Source organism: Agelaius phoeniceus, chromosome 7, assembly GCF_051311805.1.
Source record: "Agelaius phoeniceus isolate bAgePho1 chromosome 7, bAgePho1.hap1, whole genome shotgun sequence".
NCBI classification, from domain to species: Eukaryota; Metazoa; Chordata; class Aves; order Passeriformes; family Icteridae; genus Agelaius; species Agelaius phoeniceus.
The window spans coordinates 24,945,400-24,972,230 of record NC_135271.1 but is presented as its reverse complement, the minus strand read 5'-3'; the positions used below and the strand labels follow the sequence as shown (position 1 = coordinate 24,972,230).

General features: G+C 44.6%; 1 protein-coding gene across 2 annotated transcripts in view; it reads right to left on the bottom strand.

Moving 5' to 3' along the window:
* KLF7 (KLF transcription factor 7) overlaps positions 1-25,884 on the bottom strand; it is a 65,714-nt gene extending 39,830 nt beyond the window's left edge. The window contains exons 1-2 of one of the 2 annotated variants that reach the window (XM_077181295.1): positions 25,800-25,884; positions 25,273-25,526 (exon numbers count right to left, since the gene is read on the bottom strand). In XM_077181295.1, the coding sequence (XP_077037410.1) occupies positions 25,273-25,374 (102 nt within the window). In that variant the 5' untranslated portion in view covers positions 25,375-25,526; positions 25,800-25,884. Of the gene's footprint in view, positions 1-25,272; positions 25,717-25,799 lie in introns of those variants that run through there. The other variant, XM_054636639.2, reaches the window with a different exon arrangement.
* Between the last annotated feature and the right edge of the window lie 947 nt (positions 25,885-26,831).

The following is a 26,831-nucleotide window of genomic DNA, read 5'->3' as shown; positions in this document are numbered from 1 at the left end:
ATTGATGCTGAAGTATTTTATAATGTCTTGTTTCTGAATTTTTCTAGCAGATCATCAGAAGTTCCTATCTGGAAGTGCTAGTTACTTCTAAGTGCCATTTTACTGCAGATATAATTGGACATCAAGCACTGAACTTGGAAGCTATCCAAAACCTAATTAGGAAGTTGGATACTTAGATCAGGCTGTGACAGAAAATGAAAATGTCTAATGTGGCTGACAAGCAAGTCTGATCTACCAGGTCTGTTTACAATACTTGAAAGGATTCTCTTTGTAATTTACACAAGCAAAGCAGAGTTACAAATGCAATAGCGAAGGTCAAATTTCAACTTCCATCATGACCCCATTGCTTTCCACTGGCATGTAAAAAAGGGGCTTCATCTGTAAAAAAATGGTGAAAATATCAAGACTGCATTGGAGGATAAAGTGTCTCCAACTGAAGACAACCCAAAACAGTAACAGTAAGGTCAGTGCCACTGCTGTTCACTCAGGCTCAGAGCAAACAGTGGCACCAGCTTCAGTGCCAGTATCAGTGTTTCATTGTGCACTAAAACAGCAAAAGCTCTGAGCGACACCAACACTTCCATTGCTGATACCACAGGCAGAAATTGAACTGGATGTTGTGGGGCAGCCCTGAAGTTAAGAGGAATAAAACATTCAAAACTTACCTGCCTCCCCTGAAATGCCGTGCTATTTTTCATCCTTAACCCTAAAACAAGATTTGAACGATAGATCTTCTTCCCACTGCCAAAGGCCTTCATTGCTTCCTGAACAACAACAACAAAGCCCAGTACTCTTGCCCATCTATTCCAAGATTGTCATCTGTTCCCACCCAGCTGCCAAAACCTCCAGCTTTTCCTCTTGGCAACTTTTACTGGGCAGTTGCTAGTCATGAAAAAGCTGCAGCACATCAGAAGCTTAACATTTGGGACAGAATAAAATAAACAGAGTTTTAGTATTAAAATAAGTAGTTTTGCAAAATACACTTGGGGAAAAAATGGAAAACTGCAGCCTGAAATGAAAATATATAAGAAAGTTTCAGGCGATAGCAAATAATTTCTATTGCAAACGTTTTAAGACAAAACTATTCACATGTCTTGCATGTCTTGCATGTCACATGTCTTCACAGCACATCTTGTCTATGTGTTGTATAGTTCATTGAAAAAAAAGAGAGCTAAAACCACTTTTCAGGTACCACAATAAGATACTTATTGACAGCTCACTTGTGGTACATTTTTGTATGCATGTTCCTAATCCCTTGTATATACTAAGGAAATCAAGTTAACTGGATGCTCAGCAAACAGGCTTTTGCCAAGTGCAAAAAGCAGGCACAGGCACAGTCAGCAAGGAAAGATCATATGATATGAAAGACTTGTTTTCCTGTCGTAACTTCAACATATGCCTCAGGCATCAGGCCAGTCCTCCCTAACACTGTCCGAATGGGTCACACCAGCCACCAGTCTGAAATGGACAAGTCTATTAATTCTTGACTCCTCTACACAGGACTGAAGTCTCTGTGTGCTAATTTCTTCAATACAATAATGGCCTGTGCCCATTTTCCCTCCTGGTCTCAGCCCAAAGAATGAACCGTTAAGGAAGTGTATTTAGCCAAACCAGCCCATTCACTGTTATTCATGCACAACAGCACTCTCAATAAACCCTCCTACCATGACCCAGATGGCTTTGTCCCTGGATCTTCTCCTCTTATACTTCTTCAGTGTGTTAGAAATTCTGAAATCAGAAGCCTCAACTGCATTCAGCAAAGATAATTTTAAAGTAAAAATGTGGATATAAAGGACAGAATCACTACTTTCATATAAACATGACTCATTTTCCTGTTGCTCTGGAGCATGATGTAACCAGGGTTATCAAAGATTTTAATCAGACTCTAAAGATCAAAAGATCAAAATCAACTTTACCAGAAATTACCAATTTTCACCAGCAGAAATGGGAGGTAACAAATGTCTCAAATAGGAAAAAAGTCTGAACCCATAACTCTGACCAAGGAGTAAAAATCAGGCTTTGTTCCCTAACTTGGTGATAATGAAATGCAGCTTTATCTAACTAATATTCTTTTGAATGGACAAGCTGAATTTTTTCAATAAAAATCTGTGGTATTTGGGCCTTAAGCATAGAGAATGGCAGTGCACTGGTTATGAGATACTGAACAAAGGACTGCAGCTAAGCGTGGCTGAATTTGATAGGCATCTAGATAGGAAAAAAAAAAAGGATGAAAGAAATCTGCAAACACTGAACCAGGGCTTTGGAGGGCTTTTGTTGGGTTTTTTTGATCGTTTAAAAAAGACAGAAAAAATATCTGCGACCAGTCACAACAACAAAAAATAGCATCAATGTCAGCAAATGATTAAGGATAGCCAAATCAAGAATTCAAAAGTGCAAGCAATCCATTGTGCTAGTATCAAAATATGATAAAAGCCATGTGTGCTGGCACACCATCACATACCCTGCATGCTGCCATACAGTCAAGACAGCAAGTAGCCATATAATGACCATTTGAAAAATTATATATAAAGTAAGAATGTTTCAAAATGTTTCTGAAGAGAGCATTTATTTATATAACAACCTTGGATGGCTTTCAGTGAGCTGGCTAGTGGCCCTCACTGCAAACTTTTCTCCAAACTTCATCAAGCCTGTATTTAACCTGTTGTCATCCAGTTTGGAAGCAGCTTTGGTTTAGCATTATAAACAGCAAAAAACCACAATTAGTTCCTTGAATTGTCAATCCTAGCTCCCACTGAAATCAAAGGATCAGGTTCAAAGCATGCCCCAGAGTGTGGTAAACTTCTCACAGGAAATGGATACGCAAGAGCAAATGCTGACGACTGTGGAATGTACAAAGCAAGAGCAATATTTTAGGTCTCGATCCTCAATTAAGATTCATCCTTAGAAAGTATTGCAAGGAGGTTACACAGCAGAATTGGATTCCTTGTAATTACTCTGGTTAGGTTCATGAATGAAAAAATGTATTCTTTAGAGACATTTTATTAACATCCAGAGGTATCTTAACATTTCTTTCCCAACAGCTGACACAAACGTACACAGCAGTTGCGTTCACGCACTCTCAGGCAACAACAGCATGTTCATAAGCACAGTCTGTCACAATGAGCTTATTAAACCAAACCTGGAGATGTGATCAATACACTCAGTACACACACATTTCCTAAGAGCCCTGGGTTGTGAGTCATCTCGTCTGCTCTGACCTAAAAATATATTAAACAAGAGGATGCATAACACTGAATTCCTAACCCCAAACGTGCAATTCCTCATACTGACTTTGCGTGATCAACATTTTTGTGCTGGGACTACTGTGTCTACCCTGCCCATTCATTATCACATCTCAGGGCTCAAAAAATCTTTTGTATGTTCCCTTTTGTATTATTTTTGGCTGTGGGGAGGAAGAGGTGGGGACCTGTCTGGGAAACAGGAAGCAGGAGGGGAATGCGTTGGAGAATAAGGGCCAAACAAGAAAGAATAAAGGAGCATTTATACCATTTCTAAATGATAATAAACATATAGGACTAAAGCCTGCCTCCAGCCATGTGGGGAGCAGTGGGCTGTTTGCCTGAAGTTTAGACTTTATTGGGAGCACAGCAACTGTCCAAGTGCATTTACAAAAAGTCATTTGCTGCCTTTTTCTTTGATTTCCTTTTAATCATTTGGGCAATTTGTTATCTTACAAGAGCAAGAAGATGCGTGTGCTACTGTGATAAATACGCCAATCTGGGCAAGGAAAAGAGAAGACAACAGACTTGAGTTTTGCTGTTGCACCAAGAAAAAAAAAATTCAGACTAGAAACAAAGTGATGGAAAGCACAACCGGATTCTCAGTTGGGGTAAATCAGCACAGAGCAGCCCCGATTTCATGGTTCCTGTTTACATCAGCTTGGGACCTTGCCAACACTCAAAATCCATGAAATGCTGCTCTTGGTTAGCACCACTTAACTCTGTGGCTTACATTAAAAAGAATTCAACATGTTTTTTGATGGCTGGAGATGGTTATTTTCTATTACAAATCTTGTCTACTTTATTAGGGACAGTGTGACCTAAATGGAAAAATAGGAAGAATTTAAAAACAACAACTCTCAGACATCCTGATGCTTGGATTTGTTTCTTGTCTCTCTCTTTTTTTTAAAGTTTGGGTCCTCTTTAAGAGGTATTCACAAACTGGTTTCTGCCACTTCTAGGCCAGAGTTTTCATCATCTGTGCACAGAAATAACAGCCTCCATGCTTGAATATCCCATTGCAGGTAAAGGTGCATCTCACTTTAAAGCCTGGTACCTTCCAAAGGATACTACATTAGTCAAAGGTGTTTTTCCATTGCTTTTCATTTCTACACTGTTCTGCCAAGGCTCTTGTTCCAAAACCCTTAGCCACCAGTGATTTTGATCAGCCTTGAAATCTCACAAGCAATGGATTCAGGCTGTTACACACCCTGATAAAAGCAGCATGGTCCTCTTTAACAGCAATCTGTGAGAGCACACTGGTTAAGAGCCTGCCAGTATTGGCTCAAATGCTCAACAGCAACCCAGGCAGCCGCTCACAGGCATCTGAGATCTGTATCCCCAAAATGCATTAGATCCAAAAAAGAGAGGGGATCTGGCACAGCCTTTTGTGGATATCACTAGCATCACAAGGTGTGCTGTCAGAACCAGACGAGGCACTGCTCAGTCCCCGTGGAAGGATCACAGCTCAGCCTCGCTCAGCTCCCAGCAGGCTGTACGGTACCGGCTGCAGATGGCACGGGAAGCCAGGAGATCCCATTGAGGGCCCTGCCATTTGCTGCCTGGAGAAAGCTCAGCAGGTCAGAGCCCCGCTGCTCAGAGTCAGCACACCTCTGTGAGCCAATTGACACAACCACAGCTTGCACTCTGGCTCACTTGCTTCAGTCTGTTGACTGTGGACACCCACCCAGTTGTTATGATTTTAATATGCTGCAATATGAAAGTGCTATTTCAGGGCAAAGTTATTAATAGCAAAGCAGCCAGAAAATAGTCTAGAAGGAATGCAATGTTTTGGCATTCCTGGAAGATAGGATGACTTCCCAGCATCCAAGAACCCATCAGGGTTAATTCAAGATCTTCCTATTCACAAGCCTGTCTTTTGTCACTGCATGATAAGCCATCATGACATAATTTCATAGGACCTGCACGCTGCAGCAGTCCACAGAGACTACAATGCAGAAAGGCCCAAAAGCTGGTACTTTGTTACTTTAAGTAGGCTGGTGAAAAGCAGAGGCTGGGTGCTGTTACAAAGCATCAGTAGGAACAGGTTAGGAAAAGCTCTACTCTTCCGGAAGGACAAGAATGGAACAGGACCTGTTTAAGCCCTTCTCAGAAACCTGGTTGCCTCCAGGACCTCAGAAAGACTCTTAATTTTCAACCTCTCTTTCCCTATCAGCACTCTTTCCTTTCCTTGTTTATTCATACTGCATTTCCTCAACAACACTCTTTACTTGGGCAGGAGTTTCATAGTCAAGGCAAGTCACCGTCCCCTCTCATGTTCTCTTTTAAAGATTCTGTTTCTCCTAGAAAAATATCCTTGGAAATGTATTGAAAAATACTGTGGAAAACACCAGACCCCGACTCGTTTGTGTTAGCAATTTTCCCCCTAAAATTAAATGGGAGGGTCCAAATTAATTCCAGGTGCATCACTGAGCACAACACTCAGCAACACCTTGCAGGAATGATACCACAGGAAGGCATCTCTCCACAGGCAAGGCTCTTGGCATCCCTTCTGCCTGCACCCACACAGCTGAGAGGCTCTCTGTATGGCTTTCAGCTTTCCAGCCCCATCCTTAAGTATCCTCCTTGAGCAAACCGAATGAAACTCAGCATTGCATCTTTCCCTAAGAGGAAAAGGACCAGATGATGATGCCAGGAATTGGAAGTTGTCATGTTCACAGCACTACAGCATTACCCACTAAACCACCATAGAGAGCTCCAGCTCACTACTGAAAATGCATTGCAAGGAACTGCAGTCCCCCACTACACTCAAAAAAGGAAACAAACAAAACCCACTTAGCAACAAGGAAAAGAGGAAACATATTGTAGTCATTATAAGCCCAGCAGTGGACATGTTATCTGGCTTATTTCCAACTCGGACATTTAAAAAATGTAGCTAGTTTACCTTAAGTGTCCTATTTTTCCTAGTTTCCTTTTTCTAGTCTACTTAAGTCCATACAGCATCTCCCAAGATAAGCCTGCCTTTGTGGGTTGGCTTTATATCACTCCTTCCCTCTATTGTCTTTCTGAGATGTGATGGAAGTCTCCAATGTCACAACTTGGAAGACTACAGCCAGGTTCCTTGGCATGGTTTGCAGGAAGGGGATGGGTGGGAACCGAGGAAGGACAGCCTCTATCCAGCTGCAGGAGGGGTCCTCTCATGGTACAGCCAATGCTTCCTGGCATTTTGTTTATCATTAACACTGTGTATCTAAAGCTGTTTTTTAGTAGCCCTCAAAGGTGGAGTCTGCAGCCAGCTCCTGTCATCCCAAACACTGCAGACCTCTGTCCCCATGCTTTGGTACAATCCCTGCAGTTGCAAACATAAACATTATGTTCCTCCAAGTACAAATTACAGCTTTCAGGAACTGCAATTTTATTTTGGTTATAAACATACAAAGGTAGCCTTTATGGTGGGAGAGGAGCCACATGTGAGACCACAGGCTGAGTCTTTGCATCACAGGAACATTCCTGGGAGTACTCTACTGCTTCACCTCCAAACAGCTCTGCTTCCCAAGTGCTTAGCTTCCCAAGCAGTTGCACTTCCCAAGCAGCTGCATTATATTACAGCTCAAGGGAAAGCCTTGTGGTGGCCTAGTCTGCTGGAGTGATCTGCTTCAGATCCTGTAGTCCAGGAACTGGAACTCAGAGAGAGACAGAAACACTCTCAAAGTGTGTTTCTTTAGCTATAGCCAGCACTACTGGCAGCCTATGCATTCAGGATAATTTTCCAGGCACGCCTTTTGTCATCCTGAGCCCCTGCAGGATACATGGCAGCAATTCTGAACACCTTGGAGGTGCTCTGACCATGACCACATCTACAAGGGACTTCCTCCATTTCAAGTGTCTCTAACCCTTCCCTGCTCTGCAGATGTCCCATCACTCCCCAGCATCAAGCTCCCAACACCTGTCAAAGAAGCATGATAGCAAATTGCTCCTCCAGGCCTCTGAGTACCCCCAGGCATTTCAGTCCTCCTGTCAAGCTTGCTAATGTGTCCCTTCTCTGCCACGAGTAATGATGCATTCCTGGAAGCAAAAACTGCATTAAAAGTCCTCTTTACATGTGAGCTAAGAGCTTTCTTTGTCTCATACCATTTTTACTCATAAATATAATATCAAGGTGATTGTGTTCTTCTCAGACTACTCAAGAGTGTTCTGTAAGTAAAACCTGCAATTGGCAATTTATCAGATGGAAAAATAAAAGCCACATTCGGTTTCTCCCTACACTTAAAAATGACCACGTGCAGTCTCTGAAGCAGCGTGATCTTTTCAACAAGGTCATGGATATCAGCTGAGGGCACAGGAGGAGAAATAAAACCATCCTGCACATGTTTTCCCTTCTGTGCTGTTTTTTTAGTGAGGTTTTGCTCACTTTCTAAGCAAAGAGGAAGCCTCTCCTGTTCCCATCACCCCGTGTTTATCCACATTCCAGCAATCAGTGGCTGCTCCTCCAGGGGCTCTCCAAGGGCAAACAACAACTGGATCTTGCCACAATGCAATTTTGAACTTGAGCCACATCCAGCTGTGAGTGGGAGTGAGGTGGGAGCCCTGTGATAGAGGCAGTGGATGACGGGACACCATGAAATCTTTTGAAAATGTTGCTCCTGCAGGCTTAGACAACAAGCACAGCACACCCTTTACTAGTGAAAGGCCTGGAAAATGCACTTTAGGAGGCACAGCCTTAGGAGTCAGAATAAATCCTTCCAGATGTCCCTGGTGACAAAGCAGCCCAATTTGATCAATACAGCAGCATTATTAACACTGCACTGCCTTACATGAGGATAGTCATATGTTCTTGCCTCTGCTGAGAGTGGGGGAAGGGGTGCAAACTCCTACAACAATTCACAGGGGAAACGTCTCTCTCAAAATCATTAAGCCTGCACAAAGAATCTCTTACCCATTTTCATGGAAGCTGCTTTTTTGGGAGCTGCTTTTTTTGCTTTTCTGCTTCACTAGTATTGATCAAGCTCGGGTGGAATCCTAGAAATAGTATGTGCTTTATGGTTTTCTCAAAAAGAAATTTTGTTTTCAACAACTTAGGATCTCTATCTTCAGGCTTTTGTTTCTGCAGCCATGAATACCCTCCATTGTGGGGGCTGGGTACAGACACAAATGTAGGTGGTTAACAACAGAAGGTAGGACTTAATGGTTAGCAAATATTTTTAAATTATTATGAGAATTAGCAATTAAGTTCATTTGGATTCAAGCAGAAGTATTAGTAGCAAAAAGGCATATCTCTATATATATAGATACATATATAGATCCATATACATATGTCTTGCTGCTGCTTCTGAGCCCCAGCCAGAGTCATGGCCTTTCTGTGTTTGGCTCTTGAGAAACACATTTATAGACAGTTCTGGTACTTTGGGAATGACAAGAGAATGAGAAGGCAAAGAAAAACAGTCCTAGCCTATCACCTGCTTCACCACAGCCAACAAACCTGAGAATTTTGTACAAACTAGGTCCTGTGTGTGCCTGGTGACAAGTTTGCAGAAAGCTGGAGAGGTACCACCCCCATATGCCAGGTGACTCAAACTGTATCAGAGAAGCTGAAGGTTAAATGGTAGTAAATTGCATGGGAGGAAGAACTGACTAATAATAAAAAAAGGCCAGTAAATAGCCTTTAAAACCATGAAAAAGACCTTCTTACCCACAGAGGTGTCACCCACTGCTGGGAAAAACCTGCCATAGGAATGGTGCATCTGCACCAGCCATCTTTCTCCAGCACTCATCTGGGACAACACATTGTCAAAACCAGAAAACAACAGACTCGCTCCCTCTGAAATCCTGCTGTTCTTTCCCTCTGCCACCTCTCCACCAAAATACACTGAGACCATCAGATCCATGAAGGTTAAAAATGCTGAGTTTGAGCACACCAGAGCACCTCCACATTGTATCTGCTAAGTGTTTCTCACCAGAGAAGTGTGGTGCTGCTTAGAGCTACTGGCATAAAGTTCTTCCAGAAAGGGGTGCTGCAGAAGTGTCTAGACAGACTAAAAGTAAAAAGAACAACTTATATGACACTGCCCACTGTCTGCACAGCAGGACAGATTCTCAGAGGGAGGAGTAAATAGCTGGTGCCATAATCGTAGCTAGTGGAGTCATCTTAATTTACACTGGGCAAGGATCTGGCGCAGAAAAATATTCCTGTAAACTTTGCAGCCAAAAATTCCTCTGCTAGACCACATTCCACCAGTCAAACTGCCAGGGAAGACAATTGCAGAAATAATTTAATTAAAATGGATATCAGGGAGCTGGTATCCTTTTCAAGCTCTGCTCTTGACTTCATCTCTCCAACAACTGAGAGCTTGGGTGTCCTAGTTTCCCAGCCTGTAAAATCAGCATGCTACAGCTTCTCTGCTTTCTGAGGACAATGGCTGTGAAGCATCCTATCTATTCAAAGCCCAGCCATCAAATCAAACAGATATCTGAATGCTCTAACCACCAGCTCTTGGATGAAAGGGCATGTATTTTTCTCTGCTGAAACAGCTCTGCCATTGCTCTTGGAAAATGTGATCTTTAAAAAGTCAACTTGCAAGTTTTGCTTCCAAGACTGTAGGTGTCAGGCTCTCCGACTTATTGGGGTACTGCTGAGGATTTTTTGCTGCTACAGACTGCTCAAACTTGCCAGCACAGTTCTGGTACTGAAGTAAGAGTTAGGCAGAGAGTACTGCTTTCCCACAATTTTGTCATTCATATTTCTGAATTCCCACTTTTGTTCTGATTAGCATCTGGGAGGACAGTGAATTTTCTGCATATTCAACTCTTTCAGGAAGCCATTAGATGAAAAAATATACCCAGGATGCAGACCAGTGCAATCACATGATCAAGTCATAAGGATGGTGCCATGTGATCTCTCATTGTAGCAGGTCCTTTGTTTTCACTCCTCAATTTCTGTTAAAATATTTGGCTTTTTACAGGCCTGCAGAATCATTAGCAATGGCACATGGCTTAGGACCTGTATTTTTACAGTCCTTATGTTCCACACAAAAATCCCTCACAGATACCCGCAGCTTAAGAGCTTTTAGAATAAAGGGGAGGTAGACTACAGTTTTTGAGAAAAGTTTTCACAGAGGCAGAACCAAGAACCCAGAGAGCCCTGGTGCCTGCAGCCAGCTGTGTGCCTCCCTGCTGTTTGACGAGGCCCCATTGTTTTGTTATAACCCCAGCAGATCCTGCATGGAGTCAGCAGCTTCCCTCCACACAGGAAAGAAACACCAGGAAGGTTCTGAAACACCAGGAAAATATTTCTGTGTCATGCAAGCAGCCCAATCTGATTCAAAGGATAAGCACAGTTGACAAACACAGCAGGAAGGCCCAGAGTCCAGGGTGTCCTGACAAGCAAATGGAGAGCACCTCACAGCCCAGAGCAGCTGAGGTTCATGGGTCCCCTTTCTATCCCTGCCCTGGCTCAGGCAGGCTCCTCTGCCTTATGTGAGGGGCTTTGGCAAACCCTCTTTTAACATGCATGGCCAGGGCACTGGGAGCCACACTGCTCAAGGCCACTACAGTGCACAGTGGCAGAGTGGGGGGACCCTCCAGAGGGACAAGAGTGGGACCCCACTACTGACCACACAGCATTTCAGGCAGGCTGCTCCCTGCCCACATTGGAGCAACTCCCTTTCTGAAGAGCTGTGCAGCCCTTGGAAGGACCTGGACAGGCTGGAGAGGTGGAGAACAATCAGAAGTTCAATAAAGATCTCAGCATTTCAAATGAGTGAAGAACAATCAGAAGTTCAACAAAGGCAAGGTCCTGCACCTGGGGAGGAACAGCCCCACATACCAGCACAGGCTGGGGACTGCCTGCTGGAGCAGCTCTGTGGAAAAGGACCTTGGGGTCCTGGTGGACAACGAGCTGTTCCTGAGCCATCAGTGAGCCCCTGTGGCTGAGAAGGCCAATGGGATCCTGGGTGCATTAGGAAGAGCATTGCCAGCAGGTCACAGGAGGTGATCCTGCCCCGCTGCTCAGCCCTGGTGAGGCACATCTGGAGTGCTGTGTCCAGTTCTGGGCTCCTCAGCACAAGAGACAGGGAGCTCCAGGAGCCAGTCCAGAGGATGGCAACAAAGATGATCAAGGAACTGGAACATCTCTATTATGAGGAAAGGCTGAGGGAGTTCGGGGTTGGGGAGCCTCCCTCACTGGAGATATTCAAGAACCACCTGGACATAGTCCTGTGCTATGTGCTCCAGGATGACCCTGGATTAACCAGATGACAGACTGTGGTCCCTTGCAACCTCACCCACTCTGTCATTCTGTGAAGAGAAGGGTAGAGGTGTGCTGGATGGGCACCCAAATTCAAGGGGCCTTTACTCTTCAACTATGGTCCAGGTTAAACACTGTTTCAAATCTATCCACCACAAAGCCTGTGCTGTTTAACTAACTAACCAACACACAGATACTTTTTCCCAAACAAAGGTCAACAATGCACAGCCGCCCCAACAGTTTTCCCCAATACTAATACCACCCCACAGTTATATTTGTGCTTTGAAATGCTGAGATCTTTCATGACTCACTCTCAAAAGCCAGCACTTAGAACCAGCTACCATCAAGTCAAGTCATCAACACCAATTTGACTTCATCCCATTTAAATTCTGTTTCATTAAACAAACAAACACAAATTTGGCATAATTTTTTTTTGTTTCCCTTTACTCTGATGGATCACAGCCCTTGTTATAAAAACATGCTTAATAAAAACAAATTGGAAAACTAAGGAAACTCATAAAAAGCTCTGATTATGAAGAAAAGCAGGGAAAAGGGCTTAAGGAGGAAATGCTACATTTTTCTGTGATGCCAGCAGAAAGAGGCAGTTTATAAAGAAAACCACATAGTGGCAGGAAATAAATCCTTGAGACTGAATTTGGAAAAACACAAATTAATGCATTTATAGAAGAAACAGCAACACAACATGCACCCCTAACACAAAGGAGAGATCCAGTAAGGCTGACAAGAGTCCTAGAACAGATAAAACACGGAGAAGACCAATATAGCTTCGAGGACACATTCTAAGCATCTGATACACAGGAAAACTGGAGGGAACAGAGAGATGGAAAGTATGACAAAACTCCAAGGGACATGCACCTTTATTACTATTTATCACATCTGTTCTGCAGTCAGAGTTGTAATCTCCAGTCAATGAGTAGGGGTCTCATTTCACATTTAGATAAAAAATCCATTAAATAGGTGATATAGATGATGATGGGAAAAAGCATCACAGCTTTGTGCAACTATAAACACAGTGAATCCAACAAAGCAACGGACTTGCTCATGGAGAACAGAGAGAATATGTGAGGGAAAAGACTTGGGCAGCAAAAGACAAGAGTCTGTTAGATATCCCTCCCCTAAATTAGGTTTTAGCACAGGCTTCCAAGGAATACAAGGCTTCACACCAGGTAGATTTCAAAGGACATTGGAAAGCACCACTGAGACATACATTAAGAAATGCTACCTGGGCAGAATTTCATGATCTAACAATGCCAATTCCCAGAATTTGGTTGGTTTTTTCTGGATGAGATCTGCTTATATGCAGTTTATTGCTGCTGGATGAAGACAGACCAAAAATGCTTTTCATCATGTGCACCCTGCTCTTGAATCTCATTTGCCTTCAAAATTAGCCAGTAAAACCCATGTGCTGAACACAAGGTCTTCTCTGACCCTTCTCTAACCTTAGAGACCAAGCTGCAGTGTGAATGTGTCCTTTTCCCCATGATATACCATAACATGACACAGACTCATGCTGGATTCCAGCCAGGGGAGGAGGAAGACCCCACTTCCATGAACCTGGTCTCTCCTCTGAGACACGTTTCCAACCTGACACAGAGCACACATGAGATGGGTTCTCAAAATGAAACATGTCTGGCCATCCTTGTGTGCACACAGAGGGACCCTTCATGACTCATGTTTATACTGCAGCACTTCAACATCATTAAAACAGAGCAAAAAGGCCTCAAAAAGGACTTGTGTACAGAAGTGGATTTTAATGTCAAAAAAGGCCACTCTGGTAATTTAGTCTCACCTCTGGATGACATAGTTCACTGAAGTGCACAAAGAGCTGCCTTGAACACTCATTTATAACCACTTTCAGGTTGGTTTCCCCTGTTAGATATGAAAGTCTGGGAACCTTCAGAATGGGAAAAAATCAGAATGGGAACCTTCCTTCTATCCATGCATTGAGACTTTCAAGAGACTTCTCTCACCTGTCATCATTTCACAGATGGGTATGACTGTCCTGGGGGAAGCTGTGCCTACACCAGACATTATCCTACCTTGCACTGTTGGGGAGGCCACATTTAGCTCTTAGAGACATTTTCTAGTTCCCTCCCACACCCACATTTTCTTCATTTATAAAACCAGTGAAAACAAATCATGCTTCACCTTCAGTTTTATAGAGGGCAGCTCAGGACCTCTCATTCCTTCATGGAAAGAAAATTTCTTTCTGTACAGTTTCCATTATTTATTAGCTGAAGGTCGGGGGAGAAATGGTATTTATAGGATGCCTAAGGCCATGCTCACTATAAAACAGAGTAAGTCAATATAGCTACAGCACAACTTAGTGGCCTATTGTGCAATATTTTTAAAAATGCATTCTCATTACAGCACTTGAGAGTATCTCCTCCCCAACACCAGTGAAAATACATTTATGAGAGCTATGGAGCAGCAAGATTCTTTTAATCAGATCATTAACATGGGTGTCCTGTTTTCTGCCTACATCCTGATATTTAGTCCAAGTCCTGACAAGATCTGGGATTTGTATAATCTATTCTCCTGAAAGGTGTCAAGTGACTTTGTGGACACTGGGCCAGTGCAAACTCACTGTAACTTTGGCAGATCTGCACTCACTGACTGATCTGAAATCCCCAATGTGATGTGGATACTATTCTTTCCATTTACAAAGAGAAAAACTATTCACAACTGAATGCCAAAGGTCTCCCTGACCTTTTCTACTTAAAGAAATTGAAATGAGACAGAAATTCCCATCTTACACCATAGTGGAACATCACCTGACCAGAGATGCAGCTTGCTCAAACAAAACTGAGTGGTATATGGCATAGCACTCACTGCATGAAATAATTCACATGAGACAGTCTCAGGGAGGAGAAGCCTTCAGCCTAGAGCATCCACTCAGTGTGCAGCTAGGGCACTCAGCACTTGGAACCACATACACTAGAGTATTTGGGAGTAAGAAGCCACCCACACCTTGCTTCCCTTGGTCTCCCTCAAATGTATTCTTATAAGAAATGCACTTCTCGTGTGAGAAAAAGCAATCCCAGTGCAGCTTTGTAGAGCTCTCTGCACCTACTGGCATTCTCAGCCCTCAGAAACAATGCTGGAAGTCACCCAGACAGTCACCTGTCTACCAAGCCTCTCACACCAAAAACCAACTCCACACTGGAATTCTTCTGTTCTCTCTCAAACTACTGGGGTTTATTCATGTTTTAAACAAACCCCCAGAACTCTGAAAGCCCAAGACAAGCTAGGCACAGTCAGTAAAGAGTATTTAAACTGGGCACCTTTATTTGCCAGCATCCAAGAAAGATTAATAAAGAAATCACTCCCTGAAAACAGAAAACTGTCTTGAGTGAGCAGGAACTCAAGGCTGCCTGAAGAGAAGCATGAGCTCTGCAGCCAGCTCAGAAGTACAGTGTGGTGCCACGGTCCTCGTACTATCTTTTAAATACCCAGATTCTGAGGGGGTTTAAGCACACAACTTCATCCAGGAGGCACTGGAGACAGGTATTTTAGCCTGTGTGTGGAAGGTTTCAATCTGTAACCAATGTAACAAGCACCAAAGCTCCCACTGACCTTAACTGACTCATTCCCTCTAAAAAAGCCCCTCAGGTGAAACCAGGTCCGTCCATTTTCAAACATTGCCTAAAAGAATCTTTCTTTGTCCTTTAAAAACACAGGAGAGGTAAGAGAAGCACCAGTAAGGAAGTCTACACTGTTTTCCTCCAGTCAAAAGTAGGAAACTTCTCCAGGTGACATCCACTTACCCTGAGATTCTCAACCCTGAAAGAAAAGCACCTTACAAGCTCTTCCACTGGGTCACATCACTTAAAGCAGTCTGCCTTGTCCTCCAAGATACTGGAGACCTCCAAAACTCTAAATGCTTTCTTCCTCTGGTCTGACCAGACAGAAACATGCCTTACTCTCTCTATTTGACTTGAACCCCCCTGCTCTTTCACAGGTTTCTTAGAACCCCAACTCTCAGAGACTTCTGCCTACACCAGAAGCACCTTTCTCAGCACCAAAGCCAAGCTCCCAGTTTCCTCGATTGTCCAGGAAAGCCTACAAACATAACTGAACACTACTCTGAGAGATCAAAATGCAAAAACAAATAGAAGAAACACATACCTTGGTAAGGATCTGATGGACAGCAACCTTCAGATGATCACAACCACTCTGAGGTGCTGGCATAGCTTATGAACAATTGGGGGAGGACTGTGACACTATCAGAATGAACTGGGACAGCAGCATCAGGTGGAGCCAGAAAAGAGGTATTTTACCCAAACTGACTGTATTCTCAAATCAGTCCACTGCTCTTTGCTTCTCCCTTATTACCTTAAAATGTAGACAAATTTAAAAATAAAAACAAGAGACACTGAAGTTCACCCCCATCTGATGTAGACACTAATGAGGGAGGCTTTTTCCACTAGCACTGATTTTCCACTGCGCAGCAAATGCAGCCTCTCCACCGTCCACGTGTCAGAAACAAAGCCACTTCTGGCCTGATGCTTTCCATATGAAACACTAGATCCCATCTTTCTTCTCCCCTCTGCATTCCTCCTTTCCATACTTAATTACTCACACAGCAGCTGTAGTAGGTTGCAGATGAGCGAAATGTTTTCTTCAAAGCAGCACAAAATTTCCAGGCTGACAGGGAAGGCAAAAAGAAAAAAAAGAAAAAACAAAACCCCAACAAGAATTATTTAGTACTTTTCACCAGCTTGGAGCAGGCAGCAAGCTCTGCAGGCTTGGCACACTTCAAACCACTGCACAGGAAAAGAACAAAGCCCCTGAGCCACTCAGCCCACCCTGCATCCAGGGATGTGGAGCACCTCAGATCCAGAATCCAGCAGTAAGCCAGAGGTGCCAAGGCAGGGCAACTGCACTGACTCCAAACCAGCACAGCACCTCAGCAGCAGCAGCAGCTGAGCAAAGGAGAGAGGAGGGAGCAGCAGCTGCCAGGAGACAAGGAACAGTGTGACTGCACTGCTTTTGTGTATCTTGTGTATCAACAGGCCTTGCCCTGAGGAAGGGAGAGCACACACCCAGGTAAGAGACCAGAAGTATCCAGATACTGCTCCTGGCATCACATAATGCTGTGGATGCAGTTCTCCAAAGATGCAACAGCCACAGGATGCAGAGAGTCTGGATACCTTTGACTAACCAAATTGCTAATAGCTGGGAAAAATTAATCAACTTTTAGGGGTGCAAGACCTGAAATGAAAAGCTAAAATTGACAACAAAGTGGAAGATGTCACCCAAACTGAGTCTGTCACACTGAAAAGTGCCAGGCCCTCAGGAAATTCTAGTAAGTACAACTCATTGAAAGATTTCTACCAAACGTTCTCAGAAAAGAAATACATTTTTGCCCAATCTTTTATTGGAATATATATTCATTTTGGAGTCAACATGTTATCCACTGAAATGTCACACATCCAAGATGTAATCTGTAAGGGCAGACTTGAATCAAGCCACGCAGTGACTCAAATCTGGGTCCCACACCTAAGTGCTGTGATGTGTGTTTTGGGTGTAAAAAGCAAGCAGACAGCAGCATCTCTCACCCCCTTCAACTCTGCCACCCAAAGAACAAATTTCACCGTGGCCTTTGATCACTAGAACCTTTGTTTTCCATCTAGCCCTGGTGGAAAACAAAGGCAGGCGATTAAAGGCAGTCCATACTTCACCCCCACCAGCACAAAGCAATTCAGCACAATGCTGATTCCCCTCCTGGGCTGGAGCAAGGCAAGTCAGCAAAAATTGCAAATGTTCCCAAGAACCCAAGAGCTTTCCTTATACATGGAAGTTGACTTTGCCCACTCAAGAATCATGATTAAAACCAAATGCCTAACACCACAGTAGCCTATTAGTACTGAAAGCATTTTTTAAATCTAATTTACTTGTCCTGACACATGCCTGTTTCCTCACTGCACAATCTAAATAAACATTTATTTTCACTGTGATTCCCAGTCACTTCAGTGGTACCAGAAGAAGGCTGCAGTGACAGAGCTGCAAAGCAGAAGGTGGGCTGGATAATCCTGTCCAGAAAACACAAACCCTATCTCCAGGGCTTTTTGGATTATCTAGGTGAAGATACTTCCATTGACTGCAGTTTCTGTCAGAATATGCTACCTTACAAAGGTCCTTTATGGTCAAACATCAACCCTATGTCAGCATCCCTTTAAAACTGATCTTCTGAGGCTACAGGTTTAAAGGGCAGGATTTGTAAATCAAGACTCTAATTGGAATGTCTTAGAAGAGCCTCTCACAAGCCAGTGTCCTTCTCCTTCACATCCTTTCCCATAAATCACTCTATCTCCCAAGCTTGCCTGTGTCACTGTTTACCTCTCTATCCCTTGCAGAGTATGAGCTGTTGACCTCATGTATGATTTAAACTCCAGCTTTGCACTCAGGTCCACAATGCTGGGAAATAACAAGAGGATTAGGACATGTGACATGCTGCCTGTAAGCATCATGATCAAAAAAACCAGTATGACACTTATTTAAGTATGGTTGGTGGGCCTTCAGTAAGCATAAATGATGTAAACATCCCTGTGTAAACGACTGGGACTCTTTGGTGTGCATTGTACAGTACATTACATACCTCTTAACACTTCTCCAAAAAGTAACACATGTAATGAATACACAGTTGCATTGAGTGGAAATGCTGTGGATTGGAAAGGATCCTTCACATACAAGAACAGGTAGTGGATGGGTACCTACTTCAAAAGGATTAACAGCTTCAGAGCAGCTTACTAAATCACAGTTGATATATTAAACCTTTAAAAGAAACAAAAATTAAATACCTTCTGCCCAACCATCCTACACTCAACTCAAACCCCTATTAAAGACTTGAGAAGGGTCAAATCAGTGCCACACACAGGTTGTCACAAAGACAACACAGAACCCTGGGAAGGGGAATTTAAGTTTACCTTCCAGAATGTTCTTTTGATTTTTTCATTGAGGCAACACCCCAGCCCACCAACAGCTTCTCTGCCCAGGAGCTGTCCTGGTGGCTGGTGTGGCAGGATCTGGGCCTGCAGCTCCAGGGGGGCTGGAGCCCACATCCCCATGGCTTCACACAACCCTCCCCTGCCCCAGGCACTGTGCCTAAGCACCACAAACCCAGAGCAGGAATCCCCAGAGCAGCAGATCAGAACACAAGAGCTGCCAACACATCTTGTAACTGAAGAACTGAGAAGCAAAGGTTTGGTGTCCTGATTAAATCCAAGATGTCTAACTACCTTTGAGCATAAAGGCTGAAACATGAACTCACAGGCAGCTTACTCTCACAGGCAGCCTAACAACCTGAGCAGCCAAGCAGTCTTCCTCACCAGCTGCTGCCAGAGCAGGAATGGTAAACACAGCCTGGTGACCAAAGCTTTTTCTGATGTACACACCTATAAATGCCACTTACTTGCATTTTCTCAATGCTGCTGGAATCAAGGAAGAGTCAGAAATCCAAGGATGTTTGGGATTTTTTTTTTAATAACAAAAGACAACAAAATAAGTCTTCAGTGGCTCAAATGCAAAGAAAGTATAAAGAATATAAAATTTAAAAATAAAAGGTCTGTGACTTTAAAGACCATCTCAGTGTCTTGGGAACCAGGCACAATTTTTTAACTCGCAGTGGCAATGTTGGGAGGAAGCTCTTTTGCTGGCAGGTTTGTTTTGTTTGCTTGCTACAGAATCCGCTGAACTCTGCAGTTTGAGTGAATCCACACTAATTTTGACCAGGGCAGAAGCACCCACAGTACAAAAAGGACCATGTGGGGAGAATAAATTCAGTAATTCAGGTGAGTGATTCCTGCAATGTCAGTCTCAAAGACACCACAAAAATGGCACTCCCAGCTCCTGAGCGCTGCCAGGAGTTTGGAAACTGTGGGGACATTGTAAATGTAGGGAATGGACAGGAGGCACTTGAGAGTCCAGGGAAGCAGAAAGAGGAACTCAGGACTACTCTTGAAAACACCTTTATTAGCTCTCCAAAAATTCAGGTTTAGCATCAAAAAAGAAAACCACCATCAATTACCAATGCCTGAGCGTAACTTTTAGTGAGGTTTTGAGCATGATGATCAAAAGTCTACAATATTTCTTCCCTATGCAAAATGTGACAAACTTGATAGGAGATAAGGTGTACTACTAACCTATTGCTTAATGTACTAAACAGTAGTACTGCTCAGTCAGTGAGCAAAGTCCCTTTGTTTCATTAAGACAACTGCAATCAAGGTCGTTCACATGCAGCTACAATCAAAGAGAAGCAGCTTCCTTCTTGTTTCCTTATAATGTTTCCTAACTCAGAATGGAGAAACAACACGCTGGATGTTTCTCAGTGGAGAATCATTTGACAAACCCTCAAAATATCCCCTAAGAATATCCAGAAGATACCATTTGCCTCAACCCTGAAAAGCTTAAGTATGAAATTACTATCTGGAACTGAAAACCTTCTGCCATTTCTACATGGAAGTACCACGCTGCAGACTAGCTATATATCATGATTTTCATGAAGCCTATTCTAATTTATGCACTGCCTATTCAGTAGGACATACGGAAATGTACAGGCTTGGGAAGGGTAGATTTAAGCATCCCAAACAAATAAGAGAAAATATTTTCTAGCTGAGTACCCACATTATGATTGTGCATTGCTTAAAGGTATTTACCCCATTTCAAAATCACTTGATACAAGTCATTCACATAATCTGCTATTTTAAGACCTGTAACGTGGATTGCAGGACTCCATGCTTTCAGAATGCCAAAAAATAATCACTTTTAACAATACATTCTATAATTAAGAAATCATGTAACAACAGAGACAGCAGTTTCAAGCTTGTCTTTCCTCTCTTTGTCCACCTCTTTCTGTAAGGTGACAGGAGCATGCTTTCAGCACATGGAACAAGCAGAGGGACGGCAGGTATAAATGGAGCGGCGTTCAGAGTCTGAAATACACTGCATTACACATGTGGCCATTCTTGGAAGTCAACCATTTCTGAAAGTTATTCCCAAGAGGCATGATGTACTATAAGCACTTAAGAAATCTGTTACACTGTGACTGGAACAAAGATGAAATAGCAATATTAAAAGAGATGGTTTAGTTTATGTAGTGGCCAACTATGCCATTAAACTAGAACAATGGAGATGATGGGGAGGCAGGAATGTTCTTCAGTGTGATTTATTCCTTTCCAGTAGGAGTGGAAATTTTTCCTATAGGCCTGAAAATGACCCTGTCTGCCAAACAAAAGTCAGCATTAAGATATAAGAATTCTACTAGATTAGTCACCCTGGGATACTCTGCTCTCACACAGCACAGGGATCTCAAAGCCCTCTTCCAGGATAAGTCAAAACTCAGCCTTCTGAGCTCCACAAAAACCATTAGGCCTTAGCATTGCTGTTGGCAGTCACTTTGAAAAGAGGGAAACTGAGGCTTGAAGAATTGATTAAAAACAGGCAAAGAAGGCTATATGAAAGGATCAACAGAAAAACAAAGGCTTCCTCGAGCCTATGCTTTACAGGAAATGTGCATCTTTCTTGAAAGGATCATTGTTTGCTGCAGCTGAGAGCAGCTGGGTCAGCCAAGGCAAAAGGAAATGTTATCAGGCAATGGCTATCAGCAAACAATATAATGCCATTTCCACTTCTGCCAGCCAATTAGACCTGTGCTGCCTGCTGACACGTGGGAAAGGCTATCTCCTCCGGAATAAACCAGGGCTTGGCACCTAAGCCCTGCTGCTTTCATACAGCTGCATCAGCTACACAGGATGGCTCTGTGCATCCACCTGCTCTTTGTGCTCCCATATTCTGACATTATGGGAACTGCAATGGTAGACACTGTCCTATGCTCCCCATGAATATGAAGACAGCCCCAAAACGTCCTGATCAGACCCCTGTTTCACAACAGCACAGTGAGTTCTGAGTCCACCAAGGGGCCTACAGAGGACAATAGGCCTATCTAAAATGTCACCCCTAGGAAGAGGCATATCTGATTACAAAAGATGCCTTCTGCACCCTGATCTTTCAATGATCCCATAAATGACATTGTGAAGGCCCAGCAGGAAGAACAGAGGGAAGCCCCATGTCCACCCCTTCCAAACTCTCAGCCCCGCTCTCCCCCTCTCTGCAGCCTGGCACACGAAGTGGGACCACGTGCAGCTGCACAGGCTATGCTCCTCAGAGTTATCTCCCTCAAAACCAGCCTCCTACCCACTTCCTTCCTCTGCAGAGTAATGAGGTGCCCTTCAGCCTCGTGCTGCCTCTCCCAGCAGTCTGGTTCCAATGTCAGGGATATCACACAAGACAGCCACCCCAGAGCAATGGCATATGTGGCCAGAGGTCCTCCTGCAGCAGCGCAGCAGCCACCAGGTGCTGAAATCTCCCCCCGCCCTGTCCTGAACTGCAGAGTCAGCTCACAGGGACAGAGAGAACTAGGACGGTTCAGTCAGAGTCAGGATGAAGCACCAGGCAGAAACACGAGGTACCAGCCAGCTGACTTAGAGCAAACGACTCATTTCCCAATGCACACAGCCCACCTCTTCCTTTAATCCCTCCTCACTGCCATGGAGGCTCAGCACTGTGGAAAAACTAAACAAAGTTCTCTCTCCTGATGAAATTGTGCTATTGATTACTTGTTAGATTCTGACATCCCCTCTCCAAGAAAAATCCTCCTCACCTCAAAAGTGTTTCGCCTGAAGGAGTACACCCAAAGATCAGAGAGGAGCTCAGCTTTTGTTGCCTAAAAATCAAGCTCTCCCTTCCCAAACTGTGTTTTTAAAAAACATCAAACGCATCACAGGTTCATTTCCAGCTTCCACTTTACGTATTTCTACTTCCACAATGCAAATTATGTCCAGGGTGGAATAAGGGTTTCTTTGTTTGCATTTTTGCCTTCTAAAACAGAAACCTACACAAAAGGAGACAATTTGTTCCTCCACAAAATCTGTTTGTTTTGTACATATTGCTGGGTTGCACTCATTCAACTCCAACGCTAATTGTCAAAAGCACAGATACCAAACTTGCTCACGTTCCTCTAGCAGTGGGAAGGGAAAACGGGAGATCAGCTGACTGTGTGCAAGCATTTACCAACCTGCCTGTGCTGTCAGTGCCCTCTGTGAGTAATGGGTGTTTCACAATCTGAAATACGAGCAACTGGCCCAGCTGTATGTTCCTCAGCCAGCAGCTACCAGACTGTTTTCCAGGCTCAGGAGAAAAGGAAGACAGGACTGTGTCAACACTTTCACCCCAAGGCACGCTGATTTTCAGTGGGGCAGGTGCATCTTTCATGGTACCACAGTAAGCATCGTTTGTCAGAGCAGGACCTGGCACTGACCAACCTCTGCACATCACACACTAGTAGCTGCTAATCACAAAACTGGAGCTTACAATGTGATAAAGAAGCTTGCTCTTAACCCACACATCTATTTTCCCCCTCAACCCGTGCCTTTTTAAGAGACTTAAGTAATCTCCTGGGGCGCTGCTCTGCTGCTGGGAGAAGCACTGCTCTGGAGCCTCTGTAGCACCACTGGAGCAGAGGCAGGACTTGTTCAAGTGTTTTTACTCAAAATTAAAGCTGCTGTTTCTCTCTCCTGACACATCCCACAGGAATCAGTCACTACCCTGTCAGCTCTCTTCCTCGGAGTCTCAACTGTAGCCTTTAGTTTTAAAGGATATTTTAGAAACACTTACATTCTTTGTCTCCAAGTTGCTACAGTTTGCCTAAAATAAGTAAACCCCAATACTTGATTACGTTGCAAGTGATTCAGAAGAATTGGGGTCTCTGTGTCAGTGGGTCTGCCAAGCTTGTGTAACAGCATGGTGTCTGCACAGCCAGCTTCAGCTGCTCCCACCACTGACACATCAGTTTTGCTGCCTGTTGTTTGCAAGGAGAGTCCAGGCAGCAACAGGGGAACAAACCGTAAATACAGGATGCATTATGAAACATTGGGCACTGGTTGCAGGATTTCAGAGGAAATAAGGGAAAATGCTGCAAATTATTTTCAGCTTCTCTTTTTAACACACATGGAGAATCAATGGGGTTTAACCAGGAGCAGGACTTTAAATTCTGCAATGGTAACCGTGGGATTGAGTAGGTACATGCTACTGTATAAAACAAACTGCTGCTCTTCCACACATAAAAGAAGGCAGAAGGAGACAGAGTATCACTCGCAGCACTGCCTGAAGCATGCTGGCTATGTCAACACACTATGTCGCTTTGGACTGCTTGGACTGTTAGTAATATGCAACCGATCCAAGAACGATCCTATGAAATATTTTTTAAATTAAATTATATTAACCTCTTCAGTTTAATTAGCATGTTAAAAATATAAAAGGAAAGCAGATGTGACCATCATGGATGTGTGCGCTGAATATTAATAACAAAAAGCATCCCCTCCCCCTTGGAGGATAAAGCAAAGTTGGTTCGGTCATTTTGCAAAATAAACCCTGAATGTGTTCACCCTGTAGCTGACAATGAAGCTCTGCTTTGTGTGCACGCTCATACAAAGCTGAAGCCAGAATGATTCTACTATGGGTAAAGCTTTGAAGATCCAGCCCCGTCCAGCTGGCTGACAAAGCTACAGCCCGAGTACTCCCCAGCAGCTCTGCCATCCACGCTTCCACCCATGCACACTTCTGAGGAAAAATTAAATGAACATCCCAAAACTGACAGGCTACCCTTACACTAGCCAAGACTCAGGTGAAGGCTGGCAAGATGAAATCCTGTGGCTCATTATTCTCACACTGATAGTGCCACGGTCCGTGCGCTGCAATAGCACCACATGTCATCCCAGCCACACTCCACTATTTCTACCCACCAGCAGATGTTTTTTTTCTTTTAAAGAGACACCAGTTTCCAGAATTTCACCTGGTGTATCACCTCTGCCAGAAAACCACATCAAGAAACAGGACTACCTCACAAGATTTGGTTGTAAATAGAAATGCTGTTTTTCCTTTTCTCTCAATATCCCAGCTGATAACTATTTACAGTTAACAACTGGGTGCATCGTGTATTTTATACAGCTCTTCTCTGTAACCTACTCTTCCCCTTGGTCTTACTTGTATTCATGCTGCCAGTCATCATTTTAATGCATTCATAAGAATTGATTTCCATCTTTCTCTTTATTCTGCATATTAACCCTACAGTGCCTCAAAACACACTGGTTTACTGGAACCAGCCTAAGGCGTCATTGTTTCAAGACAGCGAGAAGTGTGCGTTTCTACTCATCTTCCAAGGAAAAAAAAAAAAGGAAAAAAAAAGAAAAAGAAAAATAAGTCACATTCCTAGTTACTGAACTTAGCCTTGAAGCTTCTGCTAGTGCTTCCAGGCACCTGCCCACCCTCCACCTCCGACTTAAGCTACGATTTTTATTGACATATACTAATTACCTGAAAATAAGAACGATCTATTCCATTTCCACCAGCTGCCAGTTGTCAGCACTGGCTAGAAGCCAGTAGGATTGTTTAAAAGAACAAGACAAAGAAAAATAAAAAAAAATCTAAGCTCAAAAATAAAATAAATAGTAGTCACCATAAAAAACAAACCCTAAAGAATGCCACCGGATCTCAGGTACTGTCGGGTGTGCTCAGAAAGGACTGAAGGCAGACAGATTTGAATGGACTGCTCAGTTTGTCACGGTAAAAAATACAGAGATTTAAAGGTCTACCCACGCGGAAAAAAAAAAAAAAAAAAAAAAAAAAAAAAGAACCACCAAAAAAACCCAACCCTGAATTAAAGAACAAAAATAAAATAAAGTCAGAAATGCAGCCTCAATGCATCGACTGTCTGCGCTTAAGAGATTTACAGGAGTAATTTAAATGATTCACCTGCTGCCAGTTTTCCTCCAAGGATGGCAAAGCTGAGAAGTAGCCGGTGTCGTGGACAAGCTGGAGTTCCTGGAATATACTATAACTAGCCAAGACATCCATGCTGCTGCTGAGCAAGACCCTTTCTTTCTGCTTTTGTGTGTGTTTGTTTGCTCGGGTGGGGGGTTGTTTTTGGTCATAAAAAAAAAAAGGAGGAGGAAAATCAACCAATGATAGATCCAGCGTCCCTTTGGCTTTGTTTTGTTTCAGTCACACTTTAAAAAAAGAGAGAGAGAAAGAGGATCAGCGCGGAGGGACGGCGAGGTTCGGGGGCCGGGCCGAGGAGGACGAGCGGCGCCGGCGCGCACCGAGCACCCCGCGGCCGCCGCACCGGGGCACGTCCCCGCCGCGCTCCGCGCAGCCCCGCGCCGCGGCCATGCGCGTTCGCGACCGCCTTCCCCGCCGCCCCCTCCCCTCTTTATTTTCGGGACACCACATCCCACATCCCGCCCCCCCTCGCCCCGCTTCCCTCCCCGCTTCCCTCTCACCCTCCCTCAGCAAGCCCGGCCCGGCCCCCCCGCGCGCGCAGCCGCGCGGCCCCGCTCAGGCAGCGCGTGGCCATGTAGGGTAAACGGCGGGGCGGGAGGGGCGGGCCCGCCGCGCGCCTGAAGACGCTGTGGCCCAATGGCAGAGCCGCGAGGGGCGCGGGAGGCGGGGCCGGAGCGCAGACGCCGGCGGCGATTGGCCGGGAGCGCTGCTCCCGCCCCTTCCCCGAGGCTCGCGAGGCGGCGCGCGGCGAGCTATTTTTAGGGCGCTATATAAGAGGGCGGCAAGGCGCGTGGTGGTGGCAGAGCGCGGCGCGCTGAGGGGTGGTACGGGGCGCTCGTGTTCGGGCTGTGGGCGCCGGCCGAGCCGCGACCCGGCCCGGGGCTGTCCCGCAGGCGGTGCCTGCCGGACACCCCCCCAGCTGCCTTTCCCGCACCGTGTGCACCTCTACCCAGCCTCTAGTGCTCGAGTTCCTGGGGCTCAGGATAGCCTGAGAAAGATGTGTGGCTCATGAGGGTGTTGGAAGGAGTAGGAGTGCGAATACACGCCCGCCGGCCTCAGGAGCACGTGCACGGTGCCCGTGTGGGCAGACCGCAGGAACCCGGCCCCTGAGTGCTGATCCAGCCAGGCCGTCCCCAGAAATGCACGTGTGCTTACTAAGGCACCTATCATGGCATTTAATCAGGCTGAGATGTGAGCTGAGCCCTCTCTGAGTGCTTGTCTGGGCCGGCTAATGAGCTGTTTGACCTTAAATGGTTAGTGTGGCGCAGTGCTTCCCCAAAATCACTCTGGCACCGGGGACAGTTGCATTTCTGCTTTTAGAAGGATTGCAGAACTGAGTGCTCATTTGAAGATGATGGGGGTGGGGAGGGGCTTCCAGTAATAAAAGAAATATGTTCTCTTTGTTGCTCTCAAATTCAGAGGGCCCTATGGTCCCATCGGTTGCATTGCCAGGGTTGTATCTGGCCACCAGGCTGCAGGATGAGGGTCCCTCTGGTGTCCTTTGATGGTAGGTTGTCAGCACACTAAGTTGG